This window comes from Hippopotamus amphibius, chromosome 7, assembly GCF_030028045.1.
Source record: "Hippopotamus amphibius kiboko isolate mHipAmp2 chromosome 7, mHipAmp2.hap2, whole genome shotgun sequence".
Classification (NCBI taxonomy): domain Eukaryota; kingdom Metazoa; phylum Chordata; class Mammalia; order Artiodactyla; family Hippopotamidae; genus Hippopotamus; species Hippopotamus amphibius.
The window spans coordinates 104,175,463-104,201,053 of NC_080192.1; the positions used below are offsets into that span (position 1 = coordinate 104,175,463).

Sequence of the window (25,591 nt, forward strand, 5' to 3'; positions counted from 1 at the left end):
CTGCATTGGCAGGCAGATTCTTAACCACTGTGCCACTGGGGAAGTCTGGTTTTTTAGAATTTTATTTGCTGTATTCTAGGAGAAGTAAACATTTCTTTATTTTAGTTTTATCAATATTTGGAAGTATATACGTATACTGTGAAATGCATGAAGAGTAAGACCCTGTTTCCTTTTGTAACCTCACTCACATAGTGCTGGAAACCTGGTGGATGTTTTCTACGTGTGTGTTTCATTAAAACTTCTTTTTCTGTTTGCACTGTGGATGATGCTTTGTCATTTCCCGTTTTTTAATAAGCGTTTCAGCTGCAGTTGATTTTATTTTATTTTATTTATTTATTTTTAAGATCTTTATTGGAATATAAATTCTTTACACTTGTACCAGCTTTTGAGGAACACCAAAGTGAATCAGTTGTATTTCTGCATATATCCCCATATCCCCTCCCTCCCGTGACTCCCTCCCACCCTCCCTGTCCTGTCCCTCCAAGGCATCACCCATCATCGAGTTGCTCTCCCTTTGTTATACAGCAACTTCCCACTAGCTATCTATTTTACAGGTGGTAGTGTATATATGTCTGTGCTACTCTCTCACTTTGTCCCAGCTTCCGCTTCGCCCCCCGCCCCCCAACCCCATGTCCTCCAGTCCATTCTCTGCATCTGCATCCTTATTCTTGTCCTATCACTAGGTTCATCAGTACGGTTTTTTTTTTAGATTCCATATATATGAGTTAGCATACAGTATTTGTTTTTCTCTTTCTGGCTTACTTCACTCTGTATGACAGACTCTAGGTTTATCCACCTTATTACATACAGCTCCATTTCATTCCTTTTTATGGCTAAGTAATATTCCACTGTATATATATGCCACATCTTCTTTATCCATTCATCTGTTGATGGGCATTTAGGTTGCTTCCACGTCCTGGCTGTTGTAAATAGTGCTGCAGTGAACATTATGGTACATGTTTCCTTTTGGATTATGGTTTTCTCTGGGTATATGCCGAGTAGTGGGATTGTTGGGTCATATGGTAGTTCTATTTTTAGCTTTTTAAGGAACCTCCAAACCTCCATAGTGACTGCACCAGCTTACATTCCCACCAACAGTGCAGGAGAGTTCCCTTTTCTCCACACCCTCTCCAGCATTTGTTGTTTCTAGATTTTGTGATGATGGCCATTCTGACTGGTGTGAGGTGATACCTCATTGTGGCTTTGACTTGCATTTCTCTAATGATTAGTGATGTTGAGCATCTTTTCATGTGTTTGTTGTCCATCTGTATGTCTTCTTTGGAGAAATGTCTATTTAGGTCTTCCGCCCACTTGTAGATTGGGTTATTTGCTTTTTTGGTATTCAGCTGCATGAGCTGCTTGTATATTTTGGAGGTTAATCCTTTGTGCGTTGCTTCCTTGGCAAGTATTTTCTCCCATTCTGAGGGTTGTCTTCTTGTCTTGTTTATGGTTTCCTTCGCTGTGCCAAAGCTTTTAAGTTTTATGAGGTCCCATTTGTTGATTTTATTTCCATGATTCTAGGTGGTGGGTCAAAAAGGATCTTGCTTTGATGGATGTCATAGAGTGTTCTGCCTATGTTTTCCTCTAGGAGTTTTATAGTGTCTGGCCTTACATGTAGGTCTTTAATCCATTTTGAGTTTATTTTTGTGTATGGTGTTAGGAAGTGTTCTAATTTCATTCTTTTACATGTTGCTGTCCAATTTTCCCAGCACCATTTATGGAAGAGGCTGTCTTTTTTCCACTGTATATTCTTGCCTCCTTTGTCAAAGGTAAGGTGCCCATATGTGCTTGGGTTTACCTCTGAGTTCTCTGTTCTATTCCATTGATCTTCCTTTCTATTTTTGTGCCAGTACCATGCTGTCTTGATCACTGTGGCCTTGTAGTATAGTTAGAAGTCAGGAAGCCTGATTCCACAAATTCCATCTTTTCTTCTTAAGATTGCTTTGGCTATTTGGGTTCTTTTGTGTTTCCGTACAGATCATAAGATTCCTCATTCTACTTCTGTGAGAAATGCTGTTGGTTATTTGATAGGGATTGCATTGAATATGTAAATTGCTTTGGGTAGGATAGTCATTTTCACAATGTTGATTCTTCCAATCCAGGAACATGGATGTCTCTCCATCTGTTTGTATCATCTTTGATTTCTTTCATCAGTGTCTTATGGTTTTCTGCATACAGGTCTTTTGCCTCCTTAGGCAGGTTTATTCCTAGATATTTTATTCTTTTTGTTGCACTGGTAAATGGGAGAGTTTCCTTAATTTCTCTTTCTGATTTTTCGTTGTTAGTGTATAGGAATTCAAGAGATTTCTGTGCATTAATTTTGTATCCTGCTACTTTACTAAATTCATCAATTAGTGATAGCAGTTTTCTGGTAGAGTCTTTCGGGTTTTCTATGTATAATATCATGTCATCTGCAAAGAGTGACAATTTTACTTCTTCTTTTCCCATTTGGATTCCTTTTATTTCATTTTCTTCTCTGATTGCTGTGGCTAAAACTTCCAAAACTATGTTGAATAATAATGGTGAGAGTGGGCACCCTTGTATTGTTCCTGTTTTAAGAGGGAATTCTTTCAGTTTTTCGCCATTTAGAATGATGTTGGCTGTTGGTTTCTCATATGTGGCTTTTATTATGTTGAGGTAATTTCCTTCTGTGCCCATTTTCTGGAGAGTTTTTATCATAAATAGATGTTGAATGTTTTCAAAAGCTTATTCCTCATCTATTGAGATGATCATATGGTTTTTATCCTTCAATTTGTTGATATAATGTATCACATTGATTGATTTGCATATATTGAAGAATCCTTGCATCCCAGGGATAAACCCCACTTGATCATGGTGTATGATTTTTTTAATGTGCTGTTGGATTCTGTTAGCTAGTATTTTGTTGAGGATTTTTGCATCTATATTCATCAGTGATATTGGTGTGTAATTTTCTTTGTGACATCTTTTCCTGGTTTTGGTATCAGGGTGATGGTGGCCTTGTAGAATGAGTTTGGGAGTGTTCCTCTTTCTGCTGTATTTTGGAAGAGTTTGAGAAGGATAGGTGTTAGCTCTTCTCTAAATGTTTGATAGAATTCGCCCGTGAATCCATCTGGCCCTGGGCTTTTGTGTGTTGGGAGATTTTTAATCACAGTCTCAATTTCCGTACTTGTGATTGGTCTGTTCATAGTTTCTATTTCTTCCTGGTTCAGTCTTGGAAGTTTGTACTTTGCTAAGAATTTATCCATTTCTTCCAGGTTTTCCAATTTATTGGCATAATTGCTTGTAGTAGTCTCTCATGATCTTTTGTATTTCTGAGGTGTCCATTGTTACTTCTCCTTTTTCATTTCTAATTCTGTTGATTTGCATCTTCTCCCTTTTTTTCCTGATGAGTCTGGCTAATTGTTTATCAATTTTGTTTATCTTCTCAAAGGACCACCTTTTAGTTTCATTAATTTTTGCTATTGTTTCCCTCCTTTCTTTTTCATTTATTTCTGATCTGATCTTTATGATTTCTTTCCTTCTGCTCGCCTTGGGGTTTCTTTGTTCTTCTTTCTCTACTTGTTTTAGGTGTAAGGTTAGGTTGTTTATTCGAGATTTTTCTTGTTTCTTGAGGTAGAACTGTATTGCTATAAACTTCCCTCTTAGAACTGCTTTTGCTGCATCCCATAGGTTTTGGGTTGTTGTGTTTTCATTGTCATTTGTTTCTAGATTTTTTAAATTTCCTCTTTGATTTCTTTAGTGATTTCTTGGTTGTTTAATAGCATATTGTTTAGCCTCCATGTGTTTGTATTTTTTACAGTTTTTTTCCTGTAATTGATATCTAGTCTTATGGCGTTGTGGTCTGAGAAGATGCTTGATATGATTTCAGTTTTCTTGAATTTACCGAGGCTTGATTTGTGACCCAAGATGTGATCTATCCTGGAAAATGTTCTGTGTGCACTTGAGAAGAAAGTGTATCCTGTAGTTTTCGGATGGAATGTCCTATAAGTATCAATTAAGTTGAGATGGTCTAATGTGTCATTTAAAGCTTCTGTGTCCTTACTTATTTTCTGTTTGGATGATCTGTCCATTGATGTTAGTGGGGTGTTAAAGTTCCTGACTATTATTGTGTTACTGTTAATTTCCCCTTTTATGGCTGTTACCATTTGCCTAATGTATTGAGGTGTTCCTATGTTGGGTGCATAGATATTTACCGTTGCGATATGTTCTTCTTGGATGGATCCCTTGATCATTATGTAGTGTCCTTCCTTGTCTCTTGTAATAGTCTTTACTTTAAGGTCTAATTTGTCTGATATGAGTATTGCTACTCCAGCTTTCTTTTGACTTCCATTTGCATGGAATATCTTTTTCCATCCCTTTACTTTCAGCCTATATGTGTCCCTTGGTCTGAAGTGGGTTTCTTGTAGGCAGCATATAGAAGGTCTTGTTTTTGTATCCATTCAGCCAGTCTGTGTCTTTTGGTTGGAGCCTTTAATCCATTTACATTTAAGGTGATTATTGACATGTGTGTTCCAATTACCATTTTCTTAATTGTTTTGGGTTTGTTTTTGTAGGTCTTTTCCTTCTCTTGTGTTTCCTACTTAGAAAAGTTCCTTTAGCAGTTGTTGTAAGGCTGGTTTGGTGGTGCTGAATTCTCTTAACTTGTGCTTGTCTGTAAAGCTTTTGATTTCTCTGTTGAATCTGAATGAGATTCTTGCTGGGTAGAGTATTCTTGGTTGTAGGTTTTTCTCTTTCAGGACTTTCAGTATATCCTGCCATTCCCTTCTGGCCTGCAGAGTCTCTGTAGAAAGGTCAGCTGTTATCCTTATGGGTTTTCCTTTATATGTTATTTGTTGCTTTTTTCTTGCAGCTTTTAATATTTTTTCTTTGTGTTCAATTTTCGTGAGTTTGATTAATATGTGCCTTGGTGTATTTCTCCTTGGGTTTATTCTGTATGGGACTCTCTGTGCTTCTTGGACCTGATTAATTATTTCCTTTCCCATGTTGGGGAAGTTTTCCACTATAACCTCTTCCAATATTTTCTCACACCCTTTCTTTTTTTCTTCTTCTTCTGGGATGCCTGTGATTCGGAATGTTGCTGTGCTTAATGCTGTCACCAAGGTTTCTGAGACTTTCTTCCATTCTTTTTATTCTTTTTTCTCTTTCCTGCTCTGTGGCAGTTATTTCCCCCCATTCTATCTTCCAACTCACTTATTCATTCTTCTGCTTCAATTATTCTGCTGTTTATACCATCTAGAGTGTTTTTAATTTCAGTTATTTTGTTGTCCATTGTTGTTTGTTTGTTCTTTAGTTCTTCTGAGTCTTTATTAACTGTTTCTTGTATTTTCTGTATTTTGTTATTGAGATTTTGTATCATCTTTACTATCATTACTCTGAATTCTTTTTCAAGTAATTTTCCTATTTCTTCTTCATTGATTTGGTCATGTGGGGTTTTTTCCTTGTCCTTTGCCTGCATGGTGTTTCTTTGTTTTCTCATTTTGTCTAATTTTTAGGATTTGCTGTCTCCTTTCCCTATGCTGCCTGGTAGTAATTCCTCTTGTTTCTGCCCTCTGCCCCCTGTGGTGGGGTTTGTCCAGTGTCTTGAATAGGCTTCCTGGTGGGGGGGTCTGGTGTCTGCTTTCCGGTGTGTGGCTCTGTGTCTTTTCTCTCCAATGAGCAGGGCCAGGTTGGGAGGTGTGTTTTAGAGTACCTGTGAGGTTAATATGGCTTTAGGTCGTCTGTGCTGGTGGGTGGGTTTGTGTTCCTGTCTTTTTTGTAGTTTGGTGTGAGGTGTCCAGCACTGGTAGTTGCCGACAGTCAGACGAAGCCGAGTCTTAGAGTCTGATACAGGGCTCTGTGAGAGTTCTCTGCAGTTAATCTTCCCTGTGTCTGAGGACTCCCTAGTAGTCTAGCATCCTGGATTCAGTGCTCCCTCCCCAGAGCCTCCTACTTGACTTCTGATGGAGTAGTTCAGACTTCAAAGGTTGCTTGTCCCGGCAATAAAGGGGTTTCAGGAAGACTGTCCAAGCCCCAGACTAATGGCAGAGTGTTGAGTCAAACAAATACTAAGTCAAGGAAACACATACATGTATTAGACACACAAATACTGAATCCAGTAGAACATAAGGCACTGGAAAGACCTGACAGAAGAACCCCAGTATGCCATCAGTCAATCAAAGCGAAAACCCACAGAAAATTCAAAACCAAAAAAAAAGGAAAAAGAAAAAAAAAAAAAAACCCACACAAACAAAAATTCAGGGAGATTTTGAAATCTAGTATCAAATATAATGAAGAGCAAGAGTACCCCCAGACAGACTGAAGATTATCAGAAGGAAATCAGACAGTTATACTTAGAACTAAGATAAAGACAAAACCTAATAATAAAAACCAAAGCAGTGTGTCATCTGGAGAATAAAGCAGGCAAACAGAGCAGACCAATAATATTGCTTATAAGTATATTAAGATAAAAGAAACTAAAAAAGGATAGAAGACAGGGCAAGAGGAGAGCATAGTGTGACTGGAAATATGAAAAGAAAAAGAGATAAATAGAAATGTATAAAAGATAGAGATGAAAAGAAGGTAGGAGAGATACAGTCAGCACTACAAAAAACTTAGCCAGAAATAGAAATATATTAAAAGGCTAAAAATAAAAATAGAATAAAGAAGAGAATGAAAAATGTTATAAAACATGTAGATCACTTAGGACTAAGATCGTAATTAATAAAATTAAAAATAAATAAAAAAACCAGAACTGACCCCAGAATGGACCAGATCAATAGAATTAATAATAATATTTCTGTTTCCTTGGGGTCTCAGCTGTAAGTGACCTTCTATGCACCTTGGGCTTTTTGTATTACTATGTGACCAGCAGAGCTTCCTTTATTGTTCGTCTGTAAGTGCTGGTGTGTGGGGAGAGAGAGGGTACAATAGTGGCTCCTTCCCCTGGGAGTGAGTGAGCAGTGGCACCCTGCCTGGGTCACATGGCTTGGGCGGCTCAGGCTGAGAGAGCAACTCCAACCGCAGCTCCTCCCCACTGCTGTGATTCTGCTGGGCACCCTGCCTGGGTCATGGCGGCTCAGTCAGCCATGGCAGTTCCTGTTGCAGAGGGATGCCAGTGGCTCAGGTGTAAACAGAATGTCTCCAGGGATGGGCCACACTGCGGACTTTTGGCTCTCTGCTGCAGGCACTCTAGGCCAGCCCCGCCCGTGTGCCTTTGTTATCCCTGAGTGCCTTAGCCAGGCCCAGAGGGGTCCTTCCTTCGTCCATCTCAGGCGTTGAGAGAGAGGCTACACCCGCGGCTCCTCCCCCTTGCTTATGAGTCAGCAGTATTGAGCCGCCACCGTGGCTGCCCAACTTTCCGTGTTAGGCACTTTCCGCTGCAGATTTCTTCCCTTCTGTCCTCTCAGTCCATCTCCCCACTGCCAACAATGTTTCTCACCCTGAACCAGTTGTCCGGTTCCCACATTCCAGCTTCCAAACCCCCTGTTAGCTGTGAACCAATGTCTCAGTCCGGACACGCTGAGCTGTGGTGCAGACCCTCCGTGTGTTTCTCACTCTTTCCCGTCTGCCACAGCTCAGCTGCTTCACCCTCTTTGAACGGTTCCAAATGCCTCCCTTCTGACCCAGGGAAATTCCCCATTGGAGAAGGGGTTTCCCCATCAGGTAAGGGACGTTTCCCCGAATTTGGCAATCTCCCCTCTGTTTCAGGTCCCCCTGACCCAGGGTGTGGCACCAGTCCCTTTCCTTTCTTCTCCTCCTCTTTCTCCTTTTTTTTCCCCTCATCCTACCCAGTTATGTCAGGATCTTTGCAGTCCTTTCTGATGTCCGATGTCGTTTGCTGGTGTTCAGCTGGTTCTCTGTGGAAATTATTGTGTCTTTTGATGTATTCCTGATGCATCTGTGGAGAGGGATGCATTCCACATCCTTCTACTTCACTGCCATCTTTCTTCTCTCTGCAGTTGATTTTAAATCAGCGATGAGAATCAAAACTTAAATTTGGAGACTTGAAAAAACTGTCAGAAATCAAATACTAAATTCAGTTGTGCCAATAATGATTATTCTGAAAAGAACAAATGGATGAGGGGTGTGACTATGACCCTTAAAAACAACAAATGTATTTACTTAACTGTCTTTCTTTTTTTTGTTTTCTTTCAGCAATTAGTAAATCTTTTTGCTCGATTGGCTACAGATAATATAGGGTACATAGATTGGGATCCATATGTACCAAAGGTAATTAAGAACATTTGAACATATACAATAGCACTGACATCATTTTTATATCTTCAAGGAGGAGTGTGTTTTGTATGCTAACTTCTAGCACCACGTAAAATATTTTTTGACTGTTAGTAAAAACATAAGTAATTTACAAAGATTGATCGTTTATTTTCAAAAAGCAATTGGATCATATCAAGCTGTCATAAATGTTTGATTTTTTTTTATCTTACCTATGCAGGATGTGAACTATCAGTTTCAGAGTGAGTAATTTAGAAAGTACTAATAATAGTTTTCAGGGTGTCATATATTCATCCCTTCCAGTGAATTTTGTGTATTGTATTTGATTGCTCTTCTAGAGCATTCCCTACTTTTAAAATCATATTGTATACTTTCCTCGAGTAAGTAAAGCTAGAAACTGTCTCTAGGTGCATTACATCTTCGATGTTGTTTCCCCTGCAGTAGAATCATTTTCGGAGCTTCAGCAGGGCTGTTGTGGGGCATCCAGGTGGTTCTGAGGCGTACACTGATAGTAGAACAGAGCTGGGGAGCAACAGGAGGCGAATGCTCTGATTGCCTTTGCTTGTGCTGTCTTTCTCTGTTGCTGGCCAATAGAAACTAAGAAGGAAAAGTAAATTTCTCCCACCTTTAGCCCCCATATCTGACACATTTAATGACAGATTTAAAATATAAATCTAATTGTATTAAAATGCAGTTATTAAGTGACAGATTAAAATGTAGATTCTTCGGGGGAAAAATGAACTCAATGCTAAAATTTTGAGAGGGAAAGTAATAGGCTAGAAGATACTTGTGTTTTGTGTATCCTTGGCTTGGAATGAGAACATAGGAAAAATAATTTTTTTGTGTGTTTAGTGAGGCAGAAAGTAGTCAAAATATTTCACTTTGAACTGCAGTTGTCTACATTTTGCCTTTTTATGTTTAACTGCTTTGGGGTTCATGGATATGGGTGCTTCATAGCAACATACCTTTGACCTCAGAGTGCCATTAAAGAAAGAAGTATACATATGTTTACATGAAATTCCTAAAGAATACAGCAAATTACTAAACAGTATGTCTTTTTGCTTAAAAACCAATCAAATGAGAATACATATAATAACACTAGTATATATAACACTTCAGTTACTTAATGAAAGTTGAGATCTGTAAATTTATTCTTAATTCCTTTTTTTCTTTTTAAAGATATTTACAAGAATTCTGAGAAGCTTGAACCTCCCAGTGGGAAGCAGTCAAGTGTTAGTCCCAAGATTTTTGACAAATGCTTATGATATAGGGCATGCTGTAATATGGGTCACCGCCATGATGGTATGTAATACATTATGTTTGTTTTATATACTTCATGTAAATTTTGTGTTAACCATACAGAAATTCTGCATAATTGCATAAGTTTAGATTAGTGGTTTAGTTGGTCACTTGATTCTTGGATATTTTCTGATGTGCTAAGCTTCTGTTTCTCAGACTCAGAATGTAATCATAATGTACCATTTATAAATCTCCTTAAGTAATGGACCTTAAAGTAAAGGTCAAAAGTTTGGAGTTTTGATTATTGTGATCATTTTGTAATGTATAGAAATATTGAATCACTGTGTTACACACTGGAACTCACAGTGCTGTAGGTCAATTATACTTTAATTTAAAGGAGAATTAGAGTTTTAAGAGATTCAGAATGTCTGTGATAGTTTTACAGACCAAGAACCAGAGTCATGGGTAAAAGAACTTTCCCCAAGTCAAACTGATAATGATAAAGGTGAGATTTGAACTCAGGGTTCTGCATATGCTCAATATTAATGCATTTATTGTCAGTGTTCACATAAAATGTTACACTGAACACAAAGCTTATTGACGAAGCAGTCTTAGTGAAGGGAGAAGTATGAAGGATTATTTTACTGCCATTGTTGAAGGAAAGTAAAAATATATCTAATCTACATACTTGGATTTCAATGTCACCTTTCAAATAAGGGTATTAGAACAGCTTTATACTATAATATTCAAAATTGTCATTTATATTGCTTCTACAGTTATCTCCTTTTTGACTTACTCTGCATTTGATATTTGATATTGTTCTGTTTGCTATTTTCTCCCAGGTTTTACTGCTCGATTGGCTGTTTCTGTCAAAAAGACATAATGGTTGTGAGAAGTTTAGCTCTTAAATTTCATTGTAAGATTAAAAGAAAAGAACATTTCAAGCTCATCTTTTTGTTGTTGTTGTTATTTCATTATTAAACAGAAGGGAAAATCCCATTTTCTTTCTGATATTCAATAAGAACAAAAACATTTGGATACTTACTATCTTACATAAGCAAAGAGTTGGAACTTGTTTTTTAGGAGCCACAGAATTATATAGTGATTGGTATCAGCCTTATTTTAATTAATATTGCTGCTTCTCACACAGGTGTTCTCATTGGCAGCTTCATTTCGTGTTAAATATGAATATTTAATATAATTTAAAAATCAACAATGCTAATTATTATGTTAGAATTTCAAAAATTTAGTTGGTATTTTGCTACGGAATTATGATCTCAGTAGTTGCCCTTTTCTAAATTGGGAAATGTGAATGTGGATTGCATTTCAGCAGCAAGACATGTTCCTAATGTAACTTGATATTCTACCTTAGGTCTGTGCTGATTCTTTTTAATTGAAATATAGCTGACATATAATACTATGTTAGTTTTGGGTATACGACAGTGATTTGACATTTGCTTACATTATGAATCTGTGCTATTTCCTGAAAGAAGATCATCTTGAGGTAGATGGGGTTCGAGGCCAAATTGTAGTCCTTTATTCCCAGGGCTGTTCAACTTGATAAGATGAATGCCAACATTTTCCTCATTCCACTCCCCTGCCAACCCAGGTTATATTGTTGTTTAGTTAGCTGTTTTGTGTATTTGTTTTGGTATTAGATTAAGAAGAAAAAAAATTTTTTTGAGTCAGCATATGGTCAAATATTGATATAACAAGTTTAATCACTTGAAATATTTAGAAGTAATAATAAAATATTTGAATGCATTTATGTAACTCTCACCTCTCTGTTTCCTGCAGTGAGAAAATTTTCACTTCTTGAATCATTTAAGGAATGCTTATTATGCTTAATGTTGCCACACTTGGTAATTTTAAGATGATAGTCTTAGTGATAAAAGTTGCTTAACCCCAAAGAGTAAAAGATACTAGTATTCTAAATTGAAAGATAGCTATTCCATTTTCTGATTTGGTTTCAATGAATCGCCCTTGTTTTTTGTAGGCTGTCTTGAATTGATTGGTATGAAGTTCATCCCAGAATTGTTTTTGACTTTTATTTAGAGGTAGAATTGATTTTTGCCAGCAGCATGAATATGAGCCACGTTAGAGATTTGCATATAGGCCTGGGCCTGTTAACGCCTTCAGTTTTACAGAATAATGTGGATACTGATATTTTGCTTTTTTATCTGAACAGGGTGGACCGAGTAAGCTAGTGCAAAAACACTTGGCTGGTTTATTTAACAGTATCACATCTTTTTACCATCCTTCAAATAATGGCCGCTGGCTGGTGAGTAATGTTCATTTTTTACTCTTAGGATTTAGCATCTTTTAAGATATGGTCACATGTAACTATTGCCTGTTGTGTAACCTATGATACATTTTCTGTCCTTCATCTAAGCTTTGGCTGTATGTCAGTGATTAAGTTCCCATTAAGTTACTGTGTTCATAGAACATATAGAAATAAAGATAATATTAGTGTAGTAACTGGTGACAAAATGCCACAAAACCATGGAATCATCTTTTCAGTTTTATCTAATTAGGTTTTTTGTTTGTTAATTTGCTTGCTTGCTTTAAGTTGCCTGGTAAAAATGGCTTTTCATGTAATGGAAGATTCATGTGGTGCTAGAAATTAAAACTGAAATTTGAAACACATGTTTATTAATTATTATCAATGATTAATTGGTATGAGTATTTTATTCTATCTAGTCAGGCCATACAGGTCTTTGTAATAAGATTATACAAGCTGTTAAACAATGAAGTCCTACTGTATATCACAGGGAACTATATTCAGTGTCCTGTGATAAACCGTAATGGAAAAGAATGTGAAAAAAAAAATACATGTATAACTGAGTCACTTTGCTGCACAGCAGAAATTAACACAACATTGTAAGTCAACTACAATAAAATTTTAAAAATAAAAATGAAAAAATAAAAAGGTAGGTTATAGTCAAAAAAAGGAAAAAGATTATGCAAGCTGTTATTTTAAAAATTTTTACTTCAGAGGGTAGAGAGGAACTATGACTATCTAGATGGGAACTAGAACCTACCCAGGACCTTCTGCTTCTGTGTCCCCAGAACAAGTTAATGAAATTACTTCAGCGGTTGCCAAACAGTGTTGTTAGAAGATTACATCGTGAAAGATACAAGAAGCCTTCTTGGTTAACTCCTGTGCCTGATAGCCATAAGCTTACTGACCAAGATGTTACAGACTTTGTACAATGCATTATTCAACCTGTCCTCTTGGCTATGTTTAGCAAAACTGGTAGTTTAGAAGCAGCCCAGGCTCTGCAGAATCTTGCACTCATGAGACCGGAGTTAGTAATACCCCCTGTACTTGAAAGGTAAGTATAGCTTTACTTGTATCGTTGAAGCCTCAGCCGTGGCTCCTGTTATTCTGGTTAGCTCTTTCCTCTACTCTTCTGCTTGGCTTTCTTTTCTGTTCTGGGGCTTCTGTTTTGTTATCTGGGTGCTTATTCCTGTTCCTAGTGGAGAAACAAGACGTTTTACCCTAATGATTACTAACTTGATGAAGGTTTATTGGAGAGAAAAGAAAATTGAGATGAATAAAGTATTTTGAATTATTTGCACATTTTGGTTACTCAAGTTTTTGCTCATAAGTAAAGCTCTGGCTTGTTTTTTCACAAAAAGTGAGTGTCACTAAATATTGGGAACATGGCAGTGAATGTGACTTTGGATTTCAATTTCTTAGGGTTAGTGATAGAGAAGAAAATGTTGTTACCTTTATTATTTTCATGTGTCGTATAACCTTGTGTGTATTATTTCCATGGTGTTGATTTTATTGCATTCGCTTTGTTTTGTATTTTGAAATCGTAGCAGAAGCCGTTCTCCATTTGCCTCATCACTGTCACAGTATAAGCTGGTGTGCCTCACAGGACAGCGCCGCTCTCAGTTGTTTTGAGTGTTTAGGACCAGATTGCTTAAGCTTTCTGTTATTCATTCTTTTGCCACCTGAACCTCAGCTTTATGATTCCTCTCTAAATGGCTTTGTCACAAGTAGAAGAAAAATGTTCGATTTTGGAGCCCAGAAGGATGTAACAGTTTGAGTTTCATAAAATTCAGATTCATCCAAGGTCCTTACTGGCAAAATGCAGATGACAGCCTGTTTTCTAACTCTCACTGTTGAAACAGAAAAATTGGTGACATTTACTTGGCAAAGGGTATCCTGTTAAAGATCGTCACCAAAATGGAGCTGCATTATTTGTAATTTGAGTTGCTTGTGCTATCTTGCCCTGTTTTCTTTACCACAGATATTTATGCTGTGCTTCACTTTCCCAACCTCGCCTGTTTTTTGTGTACACGTCTTGGGGCATTGAAACTTCCAGCACATACAACTTAATTAAGAAATGGAATGGGGAAGTTAGGCATTTTCTACTCTGTCTTCAGCCTTCACTGTTCTTTATTTGGCCTCCATGTGGTAGCAGGAGCTCTCAGTCAGTGGCAGGTCCCTCGAAGCTCTTTGAAGAGGAGAGACTTGTCTCTAAGAGGGGAACTTCAGTTGTTTGCATAGTTAAAATTTTGAACTCTGAGGTGTTTTGGTGTTTCTTTACTTTGCCTCTGTTTTGTCTTTTTTCAGTGTTTTCCGGCTGATAAATTATGACTGGTGAGATAAATTTTTAGTAGAAGGAACAAAGCTTATAAATACAAATACAATTATCCGTCATGTTTTTCTTTAGTTCTCAATTTTTGGACAAATTTAATACCAACATATTCTGTGATGTAATCTTGGCCAAGATAAATATTTAAAATTAACAAAATTGACAATACAATGACATTTTTTGAGACTCAGTTTTAATTCTGTCCTGTTTAGAAGTGGCATGGTTACCTTTTTTTGAAGGTTGGTTTTTTTTCTCTTTTAGAAAAGCAAGTCTTTTTGCTTTTGTTTTGTTTTGGTGGCGCTGCATGGCTTGCAGGGATTGAACCTGGTCCAGGCAGTGAAAGCTCAGAGTCCTAACCACTGGACCACCACGGAATTTCCAAGCAAAAGTCTTTTAAAAAGTAAAAAATGTAGAAAAAATTTTAGGCACTTAGTTTTACATTTCCTGAAGACAGCATCTGCTAAAGAGTTCTTGGTTTGTTTTTTTCATCTTAAAATAAGCATAGGTTTGGTTGTTGTTTTTTTAATCCTAGTTAGCAAGTCTCCTTTTTTCCTACTTAAATGAAATTTCTTATTTACCATTTCTGTATAAGAGGAATTTAAACTGACTGCATTTTTAATTTTTTCTCCTGTGGGATAGATTCTCAAAAGTGAAATCGCTGAGCATTAGAGTGAGTGGTCTTGGCTCTTAAATACTTACTTAGTGATCAAAGATTGCATTTGTCTTATTCCCCCCATTTTATTCCATCTAGTGTCAGGAATATTCTCTTGAATTTCTAATAGCTGATTTCTAGCTTTAAAATACAGTCTTTGTAAATGTGTAAAACAGGAGACACTTCAGCATTTTAGTAAGATTATTTTTTCCTGTAAAAGGGAAGAGTGGAGTAGTTGTAACTAGTTAGTCCTGAATTCAAATAATCAGTGACCATTAGATAAGATGTAGGTCTATTAAAACGTGGAAATGGATTAAGATGCTGAAAGAATGCAAAAATCTACCAGCTACTGTTACTTTTCACTGTGGAACTGGCATGGAGAAGGGTGATGAGGTAGCAGGGAATTGGGGAAACATGTACCTTTCCATTATGTGTGTGATTCTGTTAACTTTGAGAGCAAATATCACTCAAAATATTCTGCTAGCTACAAACCTTTAATCTAAAATGCAGTTTATTAACTTAGTTTGTGTAATGTGTTATTTATGTTCATCTGTGATGGAAATTTTTTTAAATTCTGTTTTTAAACTATAGAACATATCCTGCACTGGAGACTTTAACAGAACCTCACCAGCTCACAGCTACTTTAAGTTGTGTGATTGGAGTAGCCCGCAGTTTGGTATCAGGGGGCAAGTGGTTTCCTGAAGGTCCAACACACATGCTACCTCTACTGATGAGAGCATTGCCTGGGGTGGATCCAAATGACTTTAGTAAATGCATGGTGAGCATATTTATGATTCTGTTTTGTATCTAAGTTGTTATTATGTAAATGGATATCCTGTTACTTTTCTTCAAATATTCTTTAGAACATAGTAAAATGTAAAATTTGTTAATGGTAACAGTTATATCTGTAGATGCCCAAGTTCAGATCTGTGGACAGTTAGTTGATTTATATAAGGTCTTCCTTAGTAAGTAATTTCCCATAACCTGTATGCATTTATAATCATATGGTGCTTTAAAGCTCATATTTCTTATTTTCCTTAAGCAGATACATTAAAAATGATAGCATATGATCATTTACACTTACCTTTGTCCGCACTGGTCAAAAGGAACATGATAAAAACTACTGGGTATGAAATGCCAGATTCCCCTTATACACACACCTTCTGAATTACAATATTGTTCATCTTTCCTCTTCCCTGGTCTCTGGCTTCTGCATTAGCATTTTCTGTTTACTCTTAGTTAATGTTATGTTTTTGGTGGGAGGCAAAGTAACTTCTCAGTGACAAAATATTGAATAACTTTGTGCTTAAAGCTAATAAGTAACTATATAAAAATAAGTTTAGTATAACTTCACTACTCAAGTAACAACTAATTAATTGTGAGGAACCTTAAAATGTTCAATTCTAAGCAAAAAACTAAAAAAGATTGTTGTGGGATTTCCCTCAGAATAATTTATTTGGTACTTTATTGTAGCTTATGGTGTATGTGTATTTTGGAACTAGAATTATGTAATTAATGTTAGATCTTTTGCATCTTCCCACAGATCACATTCCAATTTATAGCAACATTTTCCACTCTGGTGCCTTTAGTAGATTGTTCATCTGTACTACAAGAAAGAAATGACCTCACAGAAGTAAGGATGCTTTCTGGTTGTAAAAGGATTGGTTAACTGAGTTCTAATTCTTACTGTATATGCATAGTAATATTTGATAGTTTAAAAGCAGCTTTGCAGAGGTGCCCCCAAATTAAAATTACTGTTTTGTGACTGGAATGATATAAATAGAGGGCCAGGTCATCATTGGTAAGATAATCCGCAGAGCACTCACCAAAGGGGGTGGTCAAAAAATGGGCTATTTTAGTAAACAACTGACATGCAAAGGATTATTTCAATTTTTTGTCACTTTTTAATGTTTTAGTTAAGCAGAGGTGGTGGCATTTTGTTTTTCCATCTTATGTTAGGAATAAATCTGTTAAGAGGATTGGCATCTAATGAAGAGAAATTTTCTTCATTACTTTCTTGTTTTTTTAGAACAATTTTCTTTATTGCAAGTATGTTACTACCTGACTTTTGGCATTTAGATGTTTAAATAGTGAGAGATAATCCTTTACACATACACCAGCAGTTTGCAAACTGTTACAGATTTTTTAAAAAAATGGCTGCCTGACTTCTGTTTTTGGCCCTTACAAAATATGTTAATTACTTCTTATTTTGGTTTCTGGAAAGTAGATGAGTTATTCTAAATTGATACGGGATTATGGTGATGTTTCTCACGGTGCACAATGTAATAATGTAGTGTTAGATATATTTCGTAGACTGTAATTGAGTTTTGTTCAGAGAAAAAAATCAAAGGCTATTTTAAAATTTTCTCCACATTGACACGTTACAGGTGGAGCGAGAACTTTGTTCTGCCACAGCTGAATTTGAGGATTTCGTCTTACAGTTTATGGACAGGTAAGCAAGTATCCCAGATCTGCCCTTTTTCTGACATTCAAAAAAACTGATGTCTTGTCCCAGGAACTTTAGCCTCACTCTGCATTGTAACCTGTATTTAATTATTATGCAAGGATGGTACTTCTTCTGAAGTTACAAAAGGACAATTGATTTGTGAGCCAAGTACACATTAAGTAGCTGTCACTTGCATAGTCATGACAATAGAGATTTGTCCAATCATCAACAAAAAATGTTAAGCCAGTTTTTAGTTGCTAAAATTTTACTTCCTTTGGCCTATTTAGATGCTTTGGACTTATAGAAAGTAGCACACTGGAGCAAACAAGAGAAGAGACAGAAACTGAGAAAATGACTCACTTGGAGAGTTTGGTCGAATTAGGTCTGTCTTCTACGTTTAGTACTATCCTCACACAATGTTCCAAAGAAATATTTATGGTAAGAGTGCATTGCTGCAAAGAATTAAATTCCAACTTGTAGTTTTATTTGATGTTTTAAAAATTAAACTTCATATTAACTTTGTATGCATAGCATGCCAGCTTATCCTTTCTTTCCATACTGAAATTTGAAAAAGATGGGGAATTCCCTGGTGGTCCAGTGGTTGGGACTCCATGCTTCCACTGCAGGAGGCACAGGTTCAGTCCCTGTGGGGAACTGAAATCCTGCATGCCTCTTGGTGTGGTGTGGCCAAAAAAATAATAATAATAAATTAAAATTTGAAAAGATACACAGTTGAGCCTCATTATTTGCAGATTATATATTTGTAAATTCAATGTACTGTACTTGCTAAAATTTATTTGTAACCCCCAAATTGGTTCTTGCAGTGCTTTTGTGCAAACTTTTAAAAGTGGCAAAAGTGTTGTGGGTGTTTTCAGCAGAAATTGAATAAGGTGACACTCTGCCTTCTTGTTTCAGCTCTCATACTGAAAACAAGTGTCCTTTTTTCACCTATGTAGTGCCAGATCTTTCACATTTTTCATCTTTTTGGTAATTTTACTGTTTAAAGTGGCTCCCAAGAATAATGCTGATGCGCTCACTGTCTAGTGTTCTAAGCCAGAGAGCTGTGGTGGGCCTCACCTAGAAAACAGCATGTTTTAGGTAAGCTTCGTTCAGACATGAGTTGTAGTGCTTTTGGCTATGAGTTCAAGGTTAATGAATCAACAATATATATTAAATAAGGTATCTTCAAACAGAAACACACATAAAACAAAATTATCCACATATCCATCAGTTGATAAAAATGTAACCAGAGGCTTATGGGAACTTAATTGTGTATTTCCCCTAAGAACTGTGGTTCAATATTTGCTAATTCAGTGCCCACAGTGATTTTATACAGCATAACCACTGCAAATAACAAGAATTGACTGTATGTTTAAGATTTACAGTAAAATACTACTTGGGAAAAAAGTTTTGAAAACTGTTTATGCCATCACATGATAAAAATTAAATCCCAAACATAAAAATCTGGCCAACTATGGTGAATGAGAAATAGTTTGTCCTCATAAGGCATTCTGTGAACATTCACTTATTCATTGTTGGTCAATAGCTGCTATATACAATATGGCCCTTTTTTTAAAAATTAATTAATTAATTAATTATTGGCTGTATTGGGGTCTTTGTTGCTGTGCATGGGCTTTCTCTAGTTGTGGCAAGCTGGGGGCTACTCTTTCTTGTGGTGTGTGGGCTTCTCATTGCAGTGGCTTCTCTTGTTGTAGAGCACAGGCTCTAGGCACAGGCTTCAGTAGTTGTGGCATGTGAGCTCAATAGTTGTGGCTTGCAGGCTCTAGAGTGCAGGCTCAGTAGTTGTGGCACATGGGCTTAGTTGCTGTGCAGCATGTGGGATCTTCCCAGACTAGGGCTTGAACCCATGTCCCCGGCATTGGCAGGTGGATTCTTAACCACTGCGCCACCAGGGAAGCTCCCAATATTGTCTTTATTTTGTATTTTCTATTCACTACTCTGTTACCATTTCTGTTTCTTCTTTCCAGCTGAGATTAACATTGTTCAGTGTTTTTCCTGGTTAAAAGCTAGATTGCCTTATAGCTGCATGAAATATTTACTAAGATTATGCTAGTATAAAGAAAGTAACATAAATAATCTCTTATTTAACCAAAATCTTTTGAAAGTTGTTTTATATTTTCAGCATTGCCAATCCATGTCTAGAGCTAATTATTTCATTCAGCAATTAAATTAAAATTCTATGACTTGGTTGTAAAATTAGATAGAATGCTTCAGGTATTTTAGAGGAGAGAGAAATATTTATAGTTTGTAGTTGTCAGAATGACGAACTGTAAATATTACGTATGCCCCCAAATTCCCTGCTTCCAGAAGCTCTAGTTTTGTATTTAACATTTCTGTAGCAAATAAAATCTTGTGCCTCAAATATTTTCTTCACATTAGGGTTTTGTGCAAAGGTTGTTCATAGACTTGAGTGTAACATTATTAAGCAAATCTTTATGTATTCAGATGGTTAAATATTTAGTTTAGCCTAAGTATCACTTTCTTCAAAAGGTGTTTAATTTTCTTAAACATGCTGGTTAGACATTTTCATTTCTTACTTTATCTTTTAATAGGTGGCCCTTCAGAAGGTTTTTAATTTTTCTGTTTCACATATATTTGAAACAAGAGTCGCAGGCCGCATGGTGGCAGACATGTGCCGTGCTGCAGTAAAGGTGAGTTGGGGTTTTTTGGACTGATGAATTAATGAATCAATAGCCAACAGTTTTATGTGGTTTGTTATTTTAGACATGCTTGTAATTCTTAAAATACACATTTTTTTCAGTAGCTGCTTCCAGCCTTTATTTGCCATTGAAAATAATGCTAGTGTATATACTTTGTGACGATTAAATATTTGTGCCTTTCAAAAAAACTTATTTATACAAATATGTTTTTAGTGCTGCCCAGAGGAATCTTTGAAGCTATTTGTTCCCCACTGCTGCAGTGTTATAACTCAGCTTACAATGAGTAAGTCTTAAGGTTATTATTCTGTATTTATAATTTTAGAAAAACTTTTTTCTTGGTTTTTACAGCTGTGTTGATGGAAACAGATTCTTTAAGCTATGCAGTATTTTAATTTTACAGTTTGGGGTGAAATTACTCAAAACGAGGTATCATCCAGGTTGACAGGTAGCTTAGAAATTTTACTCTATTAAATGAATGTTTTCATACATAAAAGAACCATTCATAAGTTGCCATAAAACATATCCATTATTTTGTGAGATGTGTAGGGGCAGGTGTCCTGGTTGGTGTGTTTGTTTTCTTGAAAATTGAGTTTCCACCTCCTCTGGAGCAAGTCCAGCTTAACAAAGAGAGAATGAAAAGCTTCCTAAAAGAGACTTTTCTCAGCTATTAGAAATATTAAATATAAATATTTTTAAATGGTGCATTTAGTTGGGTATTTGGGGTTTTTTTTTCCCCTGATACTATTTTGCTGTTTTTAGATGATGATGTATTAAATGAAGAAGAGCTAGATAAGGAATTACTGTGGAATCTTCAGCTTTTATCTGAGGTATTGTAAATCTTTGGAATAAGAAAATATTTCTGTGAAAATGTTGACTTGCTCTGAGCATTTATCCTGTTTTGAAAAATTGACTTTAAAACATGTAAAGTTATAATTTGAAAAACGTGTTTATATGACTACCGAAAGTCAGATAATCTCATTTTCTTGTTATGAAAGGAGTATGGTAATTGTTGACTACTTCCTGCTCAACACTCTACTTGACTTTTTACTGATAAGTTGTAATGTGGGTAACTCAGTGATTGAAAAGTTTATCAGATTTGGCATCCCCCCCGCCCACCCCCCTCCCCCCCACCTTCTAAATTTGCCCATCAATCAAACTTCAGTTTCCTGTATAGATTAGTTCAGAACCAAAGAACAGAGAAATCCAATTAAGTAAGTTTTGTCTCTTTAAGGAGATATACTCTTGAAAAGGATGTTACTATGGCACTTGAGAGCCTAAACTCAGAAAATGTGTTTTGATCTTAAGAAATAATTCATTGTTAGAATATAATTAAAATGACACTCCTAAAATGAATTAAAGTCATTTTAAGAAACACTGTTACTATTTTAGACTACTTTAGTGGCCAAACATAGACTTTAATTATTGATTCTTGATTTTTTAGCCAAAATATCTAACTGTTTTCCTTTTAGATTACTCGAGTGGATGGGAAGAAGTTGCTTCTTTATAGGGAGCAGCTTGTAAAGATTCTCCAAAGAACCCTACGTTTAACCTGTAAGCAGGGTTACACTCTGTCTTGTAACCTTTTGCATCACCTTCTTCGTTCTACTACACTTATCTACCCTACAGAATACTGCAGTGTGCCAGGCGGCTTTGACAAGCCTCCTTCTGAATACTTTCCTATCAAGGCAAGCATTTTCAATAATTTAGGATTCCAGGATATACTGGGTTATTTTTCTACGGGATTCGAAGTGCGGGTTTTTTCCTTGTTGTGTATTAAGGTGTCACTTCTTTATTTTTAGCATAGATTACTAAAACTATTACTGAAGGTGTGACGTAGCTCTGCATCTAGCTCTAGTTTTCTTCTTTTCTGTTTGTATGTGAAATGACTTTTTAATGCCGTATTTAACCTCTGTAGTTCCATATAATTTGGGGGTGGAATGCAATAGCCTCACATAAACTTACTGTTATTCTTATAGTAAACTCATATTTGAGTGACTCTTCAGGGAGACCTTTTTCAGGAGTGATAAAGAGTCATATGATGTCTTTATGCCTTTTTTGTGCATTTGCTGCTTTAGGTTTGAATTACTTATACATTTTCTTCTAAACCTGTTAAATTTTGTTTGTATGTAGTTGGGGTTGGTTTTTGTTTTTTGGGGTTTTTTTGTTTTTGTTTTTGTTTTTTTTTCAACTTCTCAACTTGCTAATTAAATGCTGTTTTCTAGGACTGGGGTAAACCAGGGGACTTGTGGAATTTAGGGATCCAGTGGCATGTTCCTTCTTCTGAAGAAGTAGCTTTTGCCTTCTATCTGTTGGACTCTTTTCTTCAGCCTGAGCTCATCAAACTCCAGCATTGTGGGGATGGAGAACTTGAAATGTCTAGGTTAGTTTTCTTTTATAATCAGTTAGTGTTATAGAATTGTGGACTAAAAAATTCTTTTTATGCCTCTCCCTCTCTATGGCATATCTGATATATTCATTTTTAATGCGTGTTTTGAATCTGCCATAAATGTGATTAGAAAACCATTTAATATAGTTTATAGTTTAATAATAGAAATTTTGTCATAATATTGAAACATTTTAAATAGAAAAACTGGGAGTTTTTCCTACTTTTTTTTTCCCCTTATCTTTTTAAAATTTATTTATTTATTTATTTATTTTTATTTATTATTTTTTGGGGGGTACACCAAGTTCAATCATCTGTTTTTATACACATATCCCTGTATTCCCTCCCTCCCTCAACTCCCCCCCACCCTCCCCAACCCAGTCCTCTAGTTTGTTTTTAGTTCCTTCTATTTAGCAGTTTCACTTGTGTGTCTTTTGGGAAGTATGTGTAAATATGCCCTTTTTGTAAGGAAATGCCTGTTTTTCTAGATTCACCTTAGATTTTATTGGCTTCTTTTTAGTAATTCATATTATTGATATTAATATTACTTAGAGAAATATCTCTAAGATTTTTTTCCTCTCCCAAAGAGCTTTAACCCGAAACAATTATTTGAGACCACTAGACTTTTATAGTTTGAATCTTTGAAAGTTCCTAAAATCATAGTAAGAAAATTCCTGTGTGTTGAATAACAGGAAATTCTGATAAGCAAATCCAGGAGGAGTGGGCTTGGAGGAGGAAGAAGTATGATTGACTTAGGTTGACTGTGTGGTACTCTGAGCTGCTTTTTGGAGTAAATGTTTAGCTAGCCTTTTGGGGGTTGGAGGGGGTGGGGTCGCTGCATGGCTTGTGGGATCTTAGTTCCCTGACCAGAGATTGAACCCTTGGCAGTGAAAGGGCCATGTCCTAACCATTGGACCTCCAGGGAAGTCCCTACCTAGCCCGTTTTAAAAGGTAGACCATAGTGGAGAATCTTCTGTAACACTGTGTTCCTTGGTTGGTGGTGGTTGTGGTCTTTGGGTAAACAGGGAATTAAATTCAGAATTGCTTCACAAAGGGCAATCACTTGTTGTTACTTGTGATTATTTAGAGCCTGTTTCAATAATAGCAGGTCTAATATTATCAGTAAATATCTGTTTAACTACTTTGTACTATTAAGTGAGTAAACTGAAAACGTTCATCATTTCTATACCTTAATTTGTATATTCCTACTTGATAAAGTTTTTGTACTTCACCTTAAACTCTACAAGGCTTTTTGTTAAATAGGAATTTGGAGTCTTCTCAAATATAAAAATGCTTTTTATTTTTTCTAGAGATGATGTTCTACAGAGTCTGACTATAGTACACAACTGTTTAATTGGCTCAGGAAACCTCCTACCTCCATTGAAAGGAGAGCCGGTTACTAACTTGTAAGTAAAAATAACTACTATACATATTTTGCTGATTTGCCATTTGGCATATATTTTAAGACTTAGTCCCATAATGAGTCACTGGTTTTTTTATTGATGTTGTTTCTGTATCACTTTAATCTTTTTGTCATTGTTAGGCCAAAAATACCTGAGGCACAGTTTAGATCTGTAAACTTCAGGGCTTTATTCACATTTCTCATATGGCACCAGGATAGACAAACTTTCAGTGATAATCAGTTTTAAAATATCAACTTAGAGATATTAAGTTCATCTCTTAGTTTACTGAGTTAATTAAGATAAATTCTTTTAAAAAAAGAAAAACACTTTTTTGGCTGCAGTCAATGGTAAGGATTTTCTAGCAAAAAACCTGGGATGATTTTTAATAAAAATTTGTTCTCTGTTATTCATTATGATTTTGAACTTTTGAGATCTACCAAGTTGCTTTTATAATTTAAGTGCTTTTCAGAGTATTATTATTTTGAGTGAATGTCTCGATTTAGTCCATTAGTGCTACCATTTAAGTTGAAAAAATTGAGTTTAAATGAAGTCAGCAGTATGTAACTTTAGTTCACTTATCAAGTACATAGATGCTAGTTTCATCATACCATCTTAGATCGTTTTCTCTGAACACCGACATCTCATTGCTGAGTAAGTTAATGAAAATCATATAAAAATGAGTAAGGAACCCTTGCCCCCTCAGAAAAACACAAGGGGAGAATTACTTGATTTTGCAAGAAAAATCTTAAAAAGCTTCAAGGAGTGGTTTTAAAATGGGGCTTGCTTATCTTTCCATATTCTGCAAAGTCAGTTGTTTGGAGTCATACTTTTTCATAATTTGCACTTATTTCACTATGTAAAAACTGTTTCTAGGCATTGAACTTTTTAGATTACTCATTAGATTTAAGAGGGAGAAGTAGGGTCATTTGAGGTAAGGATATCTGTTTTAAGTTTGCCTAGGAATTTACTGAATTCTTTTAAAGAACTTTTGTTTTTCATCAGTTTTATAGTTTGATATAAGAGCAGTTTTACCAAAATTCATTTCTATCAAGAGATTTTAAACAATATTTTAAAATGAGAGACCTACAGAAATGGTTTTGATTTTCTTAATGATCTTTAACAGTATGTAATACAGTAAGAACTTAACTCTTATGGCATGCCAAAAAGCAATTTAATACATAACAAATTGATTTTTTCAGTAAACTCAGTTCTACTTGAATGTGTTAAGAAGTGTGGTCCTTTAATAATTTAAGAGCAAAAGCATGTATCTTCTGTGTATATAATTAGAAGATATTTTTAGTATTGAGTGATGATTAGGATATACTGCTGAAGGGTCAGCTCAGGAAGCTTAGAGGTTTCTGTTGCAGGTCATTTCAGCATGGAGCCATGTGCACTATGATAGTGAAATGAAGCAAAGTCTTTATCCTTTGAAATAATTGTGCACCAGGACAAAAGCTCCATATGTGTTTGGTTATTATAAAGCCAGTTAGATTTGTACATAATGAAATGCATTTGCCATAAGGAAAACAATACTATATTATAAAAACATTATTAATGCCACAAAATATGAATAAGCAGATTTTTAGCCTACTTTACTATACATTATAAGCTATAAAATTGACATGAGTATCCCTTTATAGGTTTTTTCCAGAAAAGTTGAAAACGAAAGATGATTTAGATTTAAAAGTGTTGTGTTTTAGAATTTTCACTTAGAGCAAAAATTTGACACGATAAAATGTAATGAAGGAATACAAAATTATGTTTAAAATAAACGTTTATATATTTTAATGTTTTAATTATAAATATAAAATGTTTTCTTGTATATTTCTTGTGCATAATAATGAAATAAAATATAAAACAAGGAAAACATCAATCGTTTTAATCATTGAACAATATACATTTTTAGGATTCTTTATAGTTGTATATACCTCCTTAGGGTAATGATTATACAAAGTACAGTTAGAGATGAATGAGCAGCCCTTTG

At 35.7% G+C, this 25,591-nt stretch overlaps 1 protein-coding gene across 2 annotated transcripts in view; it reads left to right on the forward strand.

The window, feature by feature from the left end:
• Nucleotides 1-25,591, forward strand: part of PSME4 (proteasome activator subunit 4) — a 98,428-nt gene that overhangs the window by 33,894 nt on the left and 38,943 nt on the right. For both annotated transcript variants that reach the window (XR_009054596.1, XM_057740885.1), the window contains exons 7-20: nucleotides 8,116-8,190; nucleotides 9,373-9,495; nucleotides 11,621-11,713; nucleotides 12,502-12,767; nucleotides 15,286-15,472; nucleotides 16,238-16,327; nucleotides 17,082-17,146; nucleotides 17,428-17,578; nucleotides 19,714-19,812; nucleotides 20,035-20,104; nucleotides 20,581-20,648; nucleotides 21,291-21,506; nucleotides 22,044-22,201; nucleotides 23,515-23,610. Coding sequence is in view for 1 of the 2 variants with exons in the window: in XM_057740885.1 (XP_057596868.1) it covers nucleotides 8,116-8,190; nucleotides 9,373-9,495; nucleotides 11,621-11,713; nucleotides 12,502-12,767; nucleotides 15,286-15,472; nucleotides 16,238-16,327; nucleotides 17,082-17,146; nucleotides 17,428-17,578; nucleotides 19,714-19,812; nucleotides 20,035-20,104; nucleotides 20,581-20,648; nucleotides 21,291-21,506; nucleotides 22,044-22,201; nucleotides 23,515-23,610 (1,757 nt within the window). In the remaining variant the exon portion in view is untranslated. The remainder of the gene's footprint in view (nucleotides 1-8,115; nucleotides 8,191-9,372; nucleotides 9,496-11,620; nucleotides 11,714-12,501; nucleotides 12,768-15,285; nucleotides 15,473-16,237; nucleotides 16,328-17,081; nucleotides 17,147-17,427; nucleotides 17,579-19,713; nucleotides 19,813-20,034; nucleotides 20,105-20,580; nucleotides 20,649-21,290; nucleotides 21,507-22,043; nucleotides 22,202-23,514; nucleotides 23,611-25,591) is intronic.